Source organism: Spermophilus citellus, assembly GCF_964194105.1.
Source record: "Spermophilus citellus genome assembly, chromosome: 14".
Lineage (NCBI taxonomy): Eukaryota > Metazoa > Chordata > Mammalia > Rodentia > Sciuridae > Spermophilus > Spermophilus citellus.
Genome location: NC_138194.1, coordinates 28,205,341 through 28,218,816, shown reverse-complemented (window position 1 = coordinate 28,218,816; position 13,476 = coordinate 28,205,341). Strand labels below are relative to the sequence as shown.

The 13,476-nt window shown below is 37.2% G+C and overlaps 1 protein-coding gene across 1 annotated transcript in view; it reads right to left on the bottom strand.

The window, feature by feature from the left end:
- Positions 1–13,476, bottom strand: part of LOC308633242 (lipoxygenase homology domain-containing protein 1-like) — a gene marked incomplete at its 5' end in the record, with an annotated part of 165,984 nt that overhangs the window by 130,981 nt on the left and 21,527 nt on the right. Inside the window, one exon of the mRNA XM_081265757.1 lies at positions 4–167. Coding sequence (XP_081121883.1) covers positions 4–167 — 164 coding nt within the window. The remainder of the gene's footprint in view (positions 1–3; positions 168–13,476) is intronic.

Genomic DNA, 13,476 nt, shown 5'->3' with positions numbered 1-13,476 from the left:
TACAGTAAAGATGTCTTCATGGCCATCCTGAAATCTGGTCCCATCTGTTCCATAAAGATATATAGGGGCTGAACTTCTATGTTGTCCATATAATACAATATAAATCTGTGAGCTGGTCCCTGCATTTGGCAAGTCGCTGGTGATTATGGAAACTTTCCAGTTACCACCTGCAGAAGTACAAATAATATACAACACTGTGTCAACTTACAGAAATGAAAGACTCTGAAGAACAGGTCATCATAAAGCTAATAGATGATAGGACAGATAGAGGTCAGTTCCTTGAGAAAAGTGCCACAACAGAGAACTTAAGACTTGGCTTTTAAAATACCCAATAAGATTACTATATCTGACAATGTGACTGTGAAAATATCCTGTCATAGTTGGTCATGCCTGGACTCAAAGAGTCATTATAGAACTTCTCTGAAGCTCCCAACCTTTTGCCAAAATGTATCCAATATTCTTAGCTCTAACATGTAATATATGCATTCTGCAGTATGCTTTCAAAGGTTTATGAGTTTAGACACTTTCTAAAATATAACTTACATAAGAATATAGATTAGAATCAATAAGGTAAGGATTTGAGGAATCATCAGGCACAATTTCATTTATTATTTTAAGCTTCCTTAATTAACAGATAAAGTAACTGAGTTTCATAAACATTAAGTAAATTTTGTATCATTCAGCAACAAATAAAAACAGTGCTAGAAATTATATGGTTTAATTTGAGTATAAATGAGATTGATTAGACATTACAACACATTAGTAGTGGTATGGTATAACTTCCTAATGTTTCAACTCAATTTTGTCAGATTTGTTTAGGGTGAACATCAGAAAGTTGATGTAAGACAAGTGAAAAATGAGAATTAGGGAACACACTCAAGACTACATAAAAGAAGTAAGAATACAGGGTAATAAAATTCAGAACTAGGGACTTAACCAACATTCTACTCATTCAACTTTGATTTCCTCTCTACCAAATTTGAAGCAATATATATTTCCCATTTTATCACTAAAATAAGTAATAAAGTTCTAAGTTCAAATTTTACATATATGATATAACAAGTATATGTGAAATTAGTGTATGTTTGTAAAAATCTACTTTAAAACAGAAAATTGTACTTTATTTGTCCCACACAGGATAAAAAGCCACGATAGGCTACCATCTTTCAGTAAATAAAAACATAATTTTTACAAATGAATAGAAATTGAAATCCTATCTTTAACAGCAGCAGAAGCAGATAAATCACAATTATAAATTTGGAGATGGGAGAATTCTAGTTGTGTTCTGCAGTACACTTGGTATGCTAGTGTTTGTCTGAATAAATGAAATAAAGCTTTTTAACTTCTGCTCTCTTAAAAATGAGGCAAAGGAGGTTAGGGGAGAATCGATACTTGCTAAATGTGCAAGGACCAAATCGATAGTGAGAGAAATTGCATTTTCCAGCAACCAAGATGGAAAAAGAAGAAAAGTGTAGGAGTAGAAATAAAGATTAAAATAATGAAATCCATCATTGGTTTGCTATAGGTTCTGCACCTCCTTAAATCATTAAAACCTTAGCCTTGCAAGGGAATACTACAAGAAAGTAGACCAACCAAGAGTCACCTTTTAGTTTATCACTTAGACTTTGATCAACCAAAAGGCAGCAAGTCACTCAGTCATGACTAGGTATCCAGTGTCGGGGTGGAGAAGGGAAGGGGGGGGAGTATGGATAAAAAACACAAGGTGATGTCTTTGTCCTCCATTAGCTGTAACTATGTGAAGTAGTTGTCAACATACCAAAAAGAAAAAATAAATTACTCTCAATAGAAGATTTTGATGAGGTGAGGCCCAATCACAGAAAAACTAACAAAATAAATAAGAAAAATTAAAACAAATGTAGTGATAACAACAAAGAAGCCCTTTCCCCAAGAAATAAAAACCCATGTTAGTATAAACAAAGAATGTACAAAATTTTGCACCATAATCTTGTTAAATAGAAGCAAAGAAGTGAGTGACACAGATTTCAAGAATTTGTAGTGTAAGGAGCCCAGATTTCTCAGAAATATTATGGGAGAAAGAAGACAAAAATTCTAAAAATCTTCTTACTATTAATCTCCCTTTTAGACCCTAATTTGAAAAAGAGTACATTGAAGGGTAAATGAATTAGAGAATACAGAGTGTGGTAGTGGGCAATTTGCTTAATAAAACACTGAAATTACCATAGCAAATACAAAATAGATTGAAAATCTAAATCCTCTTATATCTTCTAAAAATAATAATAAACTTATAGTTTCAATTATTTTTCACTAAGCACTTCAGGGGATGACTTCACTAGTAAGTTTCCTCTCAAAGCTTTTAAAAAATAATAATATTGGCACGCGTGTGCGCCCGGAGGAGCACGGAGCTCCGGACCGGCCGCCGGCCACCGCCGCCCGCCTGTTCGTCTCGTCCGCGTCGCCGCCGCGCCCGACCCGGACGTCCCGGCACCATGCAGAGGGATCACTAGGCAATGCTGAGCTGACGTGGATCTGGGGCGAACAGTCTGGGCCTCTCAGAACACACACTGAGCCCGGATCGGCTGAATTCAAGCTCCCGTTCGCCTGCTTCCCGCAGACAAACAGCTGTGACTCAGCACTAATCCATCCGGCTGAAACAACTGGTTGGCCCTTCTGTTTCTACAGAGGTAAATGCCAACCGAGCCTTCATAGGTAGTGGCCACAGGTTTGAAACGGGGCTGGGGAAAGACAGTAAGGACCCACCCGTTGCATTGGTCACCCGGCAAAGGGAAACGAACTGTCGCCATTTGCAAGAGATACCACCATGGCAGAGAACTGACGTCACCAGACTGCGGCGGAGGAGATAACTTCATTGAAACCTGCGGCTACAGGTGTGTAATTCCCTAGCTTTCCCTCTCCACACATTGGGGAAACCTTAAGGGCCCCTCCCAGCTCTCCCGTAAGGGCCCCCCCCAGCTCTCCCGTGAGCGCGATAGCCAGACCGAGGGAATCAGACGTGGCGCGGGACCTGCGGCGCGGAACTTCCGGCTACCACTCCCACCAGTGCTGACAACTGAGGTCTCTTGCACCAGCTACCGGGGGCGTGGCTACCGGAGGGCAAGTAAAATTCGCTGAGGATTCTCAGCCCCAAGCTCTACAAACTTAGGGTCTCAGGGAATGGCAAACAGGGAGAGTGTGCCCAGTCATTCATGAAAACAGGGCTCCCGGGAGCAGCAGACCTGGCGTGTAGCCAGTATTGTGGTGAGCATCACCGGTGAGAGGGGCCTGGCTAGAGGAAAAGTGGGGAAGTGTCTAGACACAAGAGGAGGCCCTAGGCACTCAGGATTGGAGACTTGCCCAGTCTGGGAGGAGGAGCTGCTGCACAGTGATTGGTTCCCGCGTACTGACAGGAGAAACTTGACCTGGTGGGCACAGCGCCACCTACTGGAAGAGAAGTTAATCAAACTCTAAGACAGCATTTATTAGTTTTTTTTTTTTTCTTTTTTTTTGATTTGGGTTTTTTCTTTCACTTTCATTTTTCTTTCTTGTTGTTCTTTAATTTTTTTTTACAATTTTTTTTAAATTTTTTTCTTCTAATTTTAATTGTAATTTTTTTATTATTTTTTTTAATTTTTTTCTTTTTTTATTTCCTATTTTTTTCTTCTTTTGTCTTTTCATTTCTTTTCAATTTTCTTATTCCCCCTTCCTTGAATTCTGCCTGCTTACTCTCATTCTCTTTAGTGACTTCTTCCCTTCCCTTCTAATACCTTTCCTCCCAAGCATCAAATAAATTTATAGGAGTAAACAGTAACTCAGCAGTCAAACAGAACAAGAAGTAACATGAGCAACTAGAAAAAGCAAGGAAGAAAAGGAGTACAAACAATGCAGGGCAGCCTAAATATTCAGGAGGACCTAGAGTCATCAGAAAAATGGTCATATAAAGAACTCAAGGAACACCTTAGACAGATGGAATGGAAACTTAAAGAGGATACGAGACAGCAAATTCAAGCAGCGAAAGAACACATTGAGAATGAATTACGTAAACGCATAAAAGAAGAAGTTAAGCATCTTTATCAGGGGATAGAGATTATAAAAAATAATTAAACAATAATTCTAGAAATGAAGGAAACGATAAACCAAATTAAAAACTCAATTGAGAGTATCAGTAACAGAGTGTAGCAAGTAGAAGCCAGAACGTCAGATAATGAAGACAAAATATATCATCTTGAAAAGAGTCTAGCCAACTCAGAAAGGCTGGTAAAAAATCACTAGAAAAACATACAAGAGTTATGGGATAACATAAAAAAACCAAACTTACGAGTCATCGGGATAGAAGAAGGTACAGAGATTCAAACCAAGGGAATGAGTAACCTGCTGAATGAAATAATTACAGAAAACTTCCCAGAAATAAAAAAGGAAACAGATATACAAATTGAAGATGCATACAGGACACCGAGCACACAAAATCACAGTAGACCAACGCCAAGACACATTGTTATGAAGATATCCAATATACAGAACAAAGAGAAAATATTAAAAGCTACAAGAGAAAGGAGACAGATTACATTCAGGTGTAAACCAATGAGGTTCACAACGGATTTTTCATCACAGACGCTGAAAGCAAGAAGGTCATGGAAGAATGTATTTCAAACAGTGAAAGACAATGGATGCCAACCAAGAATTCTGTATCCAGCAAAATTAAGCTTCAGATACGACAACAAAATAAAAATCTTTCATGATAAACAAAAGCTAAAATAATTTGCAGCCAGAAAACCAGCATTGCAAAGCATCTTGAGCAAAACACTACACGAGGAAGAAATGAATAACAATAACCAAAGCAAACAGTGGGAAGTACCTCAGTAAGGACAGACGGTGGGGGGAAAGCTAACCATGGAGAAACAAACTAAATTTTAAAAAAAAGAGATAAATAATCAAACATGGCTGGAAGTACAAAACATACATCAATAGTAACTCTAAACGTTAATGGTTTAAACTCTCTAATAAAGCGACATAGGCTGGTAACATGGATTAAAAAAACAAATCCAACAATATGCTGCCTCCAGGAGACACATCTGATTGGAAAAGACATACACAGGCTGAAGGTGAAAGGATGGGAAAAAATATACCACGCACACAGTCCTCGTAAGCAAGCAGGGGTGGCCATCCTCATATCGAATAAAATAGACTTCAAGACTAAGTTAATCAAAAGGGATAAGGAAGGACATTATATACTGTTAAAAGGAACCATTCACCAACAAGACATAACAATTATCAATATTTATGCACCAAATAATGGTGCTGCGACATTCATAAAACAAATTCTCCTCAAGTTCAAGAATCAAATAGACCACAACACAATAATTATGGGTGACTTCAACACACCTCTCTCACCATTGGACAGACCCTCCAAACAAAAGATGAATAAAGAAACTATAGAACTCAATACTACAATCAATAACCTAGACTTAACTGACATATATAGAATATATCAAACATCATCAAATGGATATACTTCTTTCTCAGCAGCACATGGATCCTTCTCAAAAATAGACCATATATTATGCCATAGGGCAACCCTCAGTAAATATAAAGGGGTGGAGATAATACAATGCGTTTTATCTGATCATAATGGAATGAAACTGGAAATCAATGATAAAAGAAGGAAGGGAAAATCCTATATCACATGGAAAATGAACAATATGTTACTGAATGATCAATGGGTTACAGAAGACATAAAGGAGGAAATCAAAAAATTCTTAGAGATAAATGAAAATACAGACACAACATATCGGAATCTATGGGACACAATAAAAGCAGTTTTAAGAGGGAAATTCATCGCCTGGTGGTCATTCCTCAAAAAAAGAAAAAACCAACAAATATATGAGCTCACACTTCATCTCAAAGCCCTAGAAAAGGAAGAGCAAACCAACAGGAAATGTAGCAGAAGGCAAGAAATAATTAAAATCAGAGCAGAAATCAATGAAATTGAAACAAAAGAAACTATTGAAAAAATTAACAAAACTAAAAGTTGGTTCTTCAAAAAAATAAATAAGATCGACAGACCTTTAGCCATGCTAACGAAGAGAAGAAGAGAGAGAACTCAAATTACTAACATACGGGATGAAAAAGGCAATATAACAACAGATGCTACAGAAATACAGAAGACAATTAGAAATTATTTTGAAAACCCATATTCCAATAAAATAGAAGATAGTGAAGACATTGATAAATTTCTTAAGTCATATGATTTTCCCAGACTGAGTCAGGAGGATACACACAATTTGAACCGACCAATATCAATGGATGAAATTGAAGAAGCAATCAAAAGACTACCAACCAAGAAAAGCCCAGGACCAGATGGGTATACAGCAGAGTTTTACAAAACCTTTAAAGAAGAATTAATACCAATACTTTTCAAGCTATTTCAGGAAATATAAAAAGAGGGAGCTCTTCCAAATTCATTCTATGAGGCCAACATCACCCTGATTCCGAAACCAGACAAAGACACCTCAAAGAAAGAAAACTACAGACCAATATCTCTAATGAACCTAGATGTAAAAATCCTCAATAAAATTCTGGTGAATTGAATACAAAAACATATCAAAAAAATTGTGTACCATGATCAAGTAGGATTCATCCCTGGGATGCAAGGATGGTTCAATATACAAAAATCAATAAATGTTATTCACCACATCAATAGACTTAAAGATTAGAACCATATGATCATCTCGATAGATGCAGAGAAAGCATTCGACAAAGTACAGCATCCCTTTATGTTCAAAACATAGAAAAAATAGGGATAACAGGAACTTACCTTGACATTGTAAAAGCTATCTATGCTAAGCCTCAGGCTAGCATCATTCTGAATGGACAAAAGTTGAAGGCATTCCCTCTAAAATCTGGAACAAGACAGGGATGCCCTCTCTCACCACTTCTATTTAATTTAGTCCTTGAAATACTAGCCAGAGCAATTAGACAGACAAAAGAAATTAAAGGCATAAAAATAGGAAAAGAAGAACTTAAATTATCACTGTTTGCGGAAGACATGATTCTATACCTAGAAGACCCAAAAGGGTCTACAAAGAAACTACTAGAACTAATAAATGAATTCAGCAAAGTGGCAGGATATAAAATCAACACGCATAAATCAAAGGCATTTCTGTATATCAGCGACAAAACTTCTGAAACGGAAATGAGGAAAAACACTCCATTCACAATATTATCAAAAAAAATAAAATACTTGGGAATCAACCTAACAAAAGAGGTGAAAGATTTATACAATGAAAACTACAGAACCCTAAAGAGAGAAGTAGAAGAAGATCTTAGAAGATGGAAAAATATACCCTGTTCATGGATAGGCAGAACTAACATCATCAAAATGGCGATATTACCAAAAGTTCTCTATAGGTTTAATGCAATGCCAATCAAAATTCAACGGCATTGGGAGGGAAGGGGAGGGGGGATAGTAGGGGATAGGAAAGGTAGCAGAATACAACAATTACTAATAGGGCATTATGTAAAATTGTGGATGTGTAACCGACGTGATTTTGCAATCTGCATTTGGGGTAAAATTGGGAGTTCATAACCCACTTCAATCTAATGTATGAAATATGATATGTCAAGAGCTTTGTAATATTGTGAACAACCAATAAAAAAATAATAATAATAATATCAATCCAACGCAACCCCTTTGGAATAGTTCCCAACTCATTGTATGAGAAAAGCATTAACCTGATACCAAAACCAGAAAAAGACATCCTCAGAAAACTACAAGGCAATCACCCCTCATGAACATAAATAAAAATATTCTCAACAAAAACGTGAAGAATTTGTTTTAGTCAGCTTTTTTTGCCGCTGTAACCAAAAACCTGACCAGAACAATTTTAGAGGAGGAAAAGTTTATTGGGGGGCTCCCAGTTTCAGAGGTCTCAGTTCATAGACAGCAGGCTCCATTTCTTGGAGCTCAAGGAGAGGCAGAATATCATGGTGGGAGAATGTGGTGGAGGAAATCAGCTGGGAACATATAACTTCGTGTTATCCAACAAAATGTTGTTCCTTAATGTTTAATCTTGAGCAGGAGGCAATGATAAGAAAAAATTTGAGAAATTAAATAAGCTACTTAAAAGTTACACAGAAAGACTATTATCAGCCTTGTGAATTTCAAATAAACAATGTAATGGTAAATATCAGCATCCTCCAAATGCTTATGGGTTAGACAATGCAAATATTATCAGAGTTGAATGATTGGGTTATAAGAGCCTTAACCCAATCAGTGGATTAATCCTCTGATATGGATTAATTGCGTGGTAACTCTAGGCAAGTAAGGTGTAGTTAGAGGAGGGAGGTCACTGGAGGTGTGCCTTTGGGTTTCATGTTTTGTTCCTGGTGAGCAAAGCTCTCTGTCTACTTCCTGGGGACCATGTTCTGAGATGCTTTCATCTACCATCACATTTGGCCATGATGTTCTGCCTCATCTTGTGCCCAAAGCAAAATGAGTATATAATCTGTGAAATGAGACATTTTAAATCATGAGCCAAATAAACTTTTTTTCTCCTTTAATTGTTCTTGCCAGGTCTTTTGGTCACAGCAATGAAAAAGCTGGCTAAAGCATAATTATACAAATGAAAATTAATCTCCTGGAATACAATGTTAGAGAAAAAGGGCATGTGCCTATCTATACACCTGAATGATTGCAATTCACAAGCCCAGTAATAAAAATAGAGAGATAGGTAGGTAGGTAGGTAGATAGATAGATAGATAAGAAACAGGAGAGAAAGGGAATCAGCCTTTAAGACATAGATCTGTAGCCACTGTATTACAATGTTGTCGGTAAGGAAGCTTTTATTGGTGAGCATTAGCCAAATATGAATCACAAATACTTGGGATTAATCCACTGGAAATAAAACCATAAATAAGGCAATAAGTAAAGACTGTTTAATCTTAGCTATTGTTGTTTGAAGACTGATTGAGGTGGCAATAAAATAAATAACTGCTGAGTAGTTCAAGATGTAGAACTAATGGAGATATTTCTCTTACATTGTCAAAAAAAGGTTTCTTTTCTGTTCCTTGCCTCTTAACATAGCAATTTGAGTGTCTTAGGCACTGATGGGCTTCTTCACAAATACCAGGGTCATTGTATGTAGTTCTCCCTGACACTTTTCATCACACGGCCTCTAAGCATTGAGCTACTTTGATTCCTCCATCTTTTTGTGGTCTCTCTTTTCATCTAGGAATATAAGACCAAGGGCATGTCTCTGACTGTGGACAAAAATCCATCCACAGTGGATTGCAAGCTCAAAACTTAAGTCTTCGGTGTCCACCTGACAGTGGGGCAGAGTTTAAAGCAGAGGTAAATGAAAGAACCTAGACTAGACAAAGCAATTTTGAAAAGAGAATAAAGTTGCAAAACTTTACTCAGTTTCAGGGCTTACTATTATAACAGCAGTAATCAAGACAGTCTGTTTTGGCATACAGATAGACAAATCAATGAAGTAAAATGAGAGTGTAGAAACTGACTTTCAACAAAAGATTATCCTTTTTAATTCAAAGAATTCAATGGAGAGAGTCTTTTCAACAAAAAGTGCTGGAATAATTGGATATTCATATGAAATAAAATGAACCTTAATCTTTACCTCCCTTCATATTAGAAAAGAAAACACACAATGGGAACAAAAAAAAATTGAACAACTAAAATTATGAAACTCCTAAAACAGGAGAAAAATCTTGTTGTTGAACTAAGAAGAGATTTCTTCAATAGAACTTGAAAAACTTGATCCATAAAAAGAAAATTAACAAATTAGACTTAGCCAAAAGTGAAAAATTTAGCTTCTTAAAAGTTCCACCATTTAAAAAAAAAGTTTTAAAGCAAGCTTTAAAGATTTAGGTTTTTATTGGTCTAAGTCTTTCTTCATATAAAAATCTTTGCTTAGTAAAGATTCATATTATATATGGCTATGTATATTGGTCAATATTTAAATATGAGTCTAAAACAAATTCCAATGTTATTTAAATGACATTGTGTTATTCTTTTGGCTTATCTGCACCACATTCATGAGAATAAATGCAACTTATATGTATACAGATGTTGTGATATTATTCCTATGGAGTTTTTAGTTTGAGATCTCTTTCTCTCCCTTTTTAATATTTTTTTAGCTCTAAATGGACATTTTGTTTATTTCTATGTGGTGCTGAGAATCAAACCCACTGCCTCATGCATGCTAGGCAGGTACTCTACCACGGAGCCACAACCCCAGCCCAGATTTCTTTGTCCCTTGGGAATGGCCATAAGCTCCAGCCATTCCCTGATTGGGAATCTAAAAGCTTTGGCCATGGATATTTGCAGTCTGCCTTTCATGGGATACTTCTTTATCCTGGTAAACAACCTGTTGCCTCTGAGTCTGGCCCATGAGCAGGTGTCCCTCTCACAGAAAAAAAAAAATCTTTTTATTGGAAGATATCCTTGTGCCTCTTGTCTGACCTGTGTTCAGTTTATTCCTATGAAGATAACCACCTCAAGAGAATCCTGACCAGGAAATAGGTTGAAGCTTGGGTGTGTTTGTGTCTATTGTGTGAGACACAATGAGGGAGTGAAATCAAAATGCTGAAAAAAGAAATGTATTACTCACAGCCCCCAGAGAGACTAGACTCCCAAAAAGATGTCTAAAGGAAGTAGGGTGCTCAATGGGGAAGGGGTGCCTATAGGACTATGCATTTATTAAGATCCATGGGCATTATCCCTGAGTTCTTCCCTTGGAGACTGTAGATTTGCTAGTTTAAAGAAATGTTATCCCCTTCACTCCTGAAGGGCAGATTTAGTCACATGACAGATGTTAACCATTATACTCTACCATAGGCAACAGTTGTGGAGGACACTGGGTTTGGATGAGTGAGATGAGCACCAAGCAGGCTATCTGGTGAACAACCATATGGAGAGGTCTAAACTAGGCCAAGGTGACAGGATAATAATGGATTTCAAGCAGGGCATCCTCTACTCAGGAGGATGAGACAGGAGGATTGTAAGTTCAAGGCCAGACTGGGCAATTTACCCAGACCCTGTCTCAAAATAAAAAATAAAAAGGGTAAAGGATGTAGCTCAGTGATAGAGTGGCCCTGGGTTCAATTTCAAGTGCTGGGAGGAGAAAAAAGACTGAGCTTCAAATAATGTATTTCAAGTCTAACACGGAAGCTGAGGCAGCAACTAACTATATTAAACAAATTTAGTACTGTAATAATACACATATATATGAATACTCATACCTATAAATATAGCTATTGTATTTAATGTCATTCATTTCTCACTAATAACCACTTTCAGCCCTAATACAATGAAACCCTATGATGTATAACTCATGTCTTCCTATGAACCTCATGTTCCATTTTAGGTTACTTAGTTTTATGGATTTACCTGAACTTTAAGCAGTCTTACTTAGTTAGTATTCTGTAGACTTCAGCTATTCCTCAACATTGCTGTTACAAAAGATAAGAACTATTCTCAAGAGGAGGAAAAACAACAAAATGATTTTCATCTGTTGCCTTTTGTTGTTTTTTATAGTGCTATTATTGTTCTGATGATCTCTGTTCACGAATCAGGAAGTAAATATTCATCAGGTACAGAAATAGCTATGTGTAGAGAAAAGGCTGATGTGCACATCCTATGGAAGAATTCCAGTTGTTTAAAATCAGTCATTATATATTGCATCTAAAGTCTGTATATTGTTTATTATCCTAAAAACAGAATGAAAAAATATGCTCTAAACCATCAAACAGTCTAACACTTGTCCCTGTTCGAAAATTTGTTGTTTTGTTATTTAATTCTAGTAAGCTTTTCCAATCATACATTGTTTACTATGACCTGGGAATATTCCTTTAATAACTTAGCACTTAAGCCACTGAAGGATAAAAATTATGAAAGAAAAAATTGTGAAACTTCATCAAGTGAACAAAAAAGGCAGGGGACTATGTCTTGTCAAACATCCTCTTAAGGGTTATCTCTTCTTTCATTATTTTTTAAATCAACTTACAATCCTGTAAGTTGTAAAAAAAAAAAAAAAAAAAAAAAAAAAAAAAAAAGCAGGTCATGATGCAAATTATCCTGGTCCATAAAAGTATAAATTAGTTATGACCAGTGGGATGCAGTTAATTATTGTCCTAGACAGACCCATATTCACTTCAGCATTCCTTCAGCTGCCTATTTTTTGTGATACTTTAAATTCTCCTTTGAAACCACTGTAATATGCAAATGGTTCCCTCTTCATAAGTTAAACAAAGTTCTTGGCACATGTTCGTGTTTTATCTATATGTGACTCATGATTTTGTTTTAAAATTATCCTTTAATGCTATAATAGATGGGAGAGTATAACAATAGGGAAAGTACTCTATTTTGGATTAAAATAACTTTGGCTTACTGACATGGCTCCCCAGTAGCTGAGCTGCACAGCCAGCCCACTAATCCCCGCCAATTAGCAGCCAGTCCACTAATCTCCCCTGGAGCCCACCATGCCAGTGTGGGCCTGAGGTGCAATAAGCCAGGAATGAGGCAAGCCAGACCTGTCACAACTAGGCTCAGTGCAGGCACCCATTCCAAACAGCACTGAAGCCCCAAACTCCAGCATCCACCTTTCAGCAACCTCAATTTTCCAGTGAGAGGCAGGAAAACAGAAGTGGGACAGACCCTAATGGAAACTGCAGGGCTAAGCAATAGAGTTGGCACTTTTCCAAACCCCGATTAGCAAAAATTTGGACGAGTAAGTTTGACCCAAGTCTAGTGGCAATCTGCTCTCAGGTCCCCTCTCACCCTACAAGAGTTCTCTTTTCTTCCCCCTTGAATAAATCCTACTCCTTTCTCTCTTGCCTTCCATTGCCTGTGAATTTCATTCTTTTGGATTTATGAGATAAGAACATAGAAAGAAGTAGCCGAACCTAAAAAGAAGTCGGCAGTGAATTGCTATGACATTGGAGGGCACGACCCACCATTAAGAGCTACAACACGCACTTCATAGCACTAGAGAAGAATTCAGCTTTGTCAGCTGCAACCCTCAGAGTTATGCTGGCAGGCATTCCCTGCCTTGACGATCTGCTAACACTCAAATGGGCTTCCTCAGCTGCAGAGACCTAGAGCTGAAACAGACCCCACCCTCCTGCAGAAGCAGAGAACTGAGTCTCATCACTATGCTACCCTGAGGAGTTCTATACACAGAAGATCAAACCACAAAACACAGGACAATTTGGAAGAAAGACACACATGAAAGTGGAAGTGCTTCTTTACTGGTCTATCTCTGTGAGAGTTAGTTCCCCTTTGGCTATTAAAGATACAATCACCCATCTGAGGACATTATTATGCGGGTTGACCAATCAGCATAAAGAACCTAAAACAATACTTGACACCAAACAGGGCTCAAAATTTTAGTCACCTTTACCTTATAAGGGGTCAAAACATGAAATAAATGTTTTGATTTGTTTTAGATATCCTAACACCCAACAGAGAGAAATACTTCTTGATTG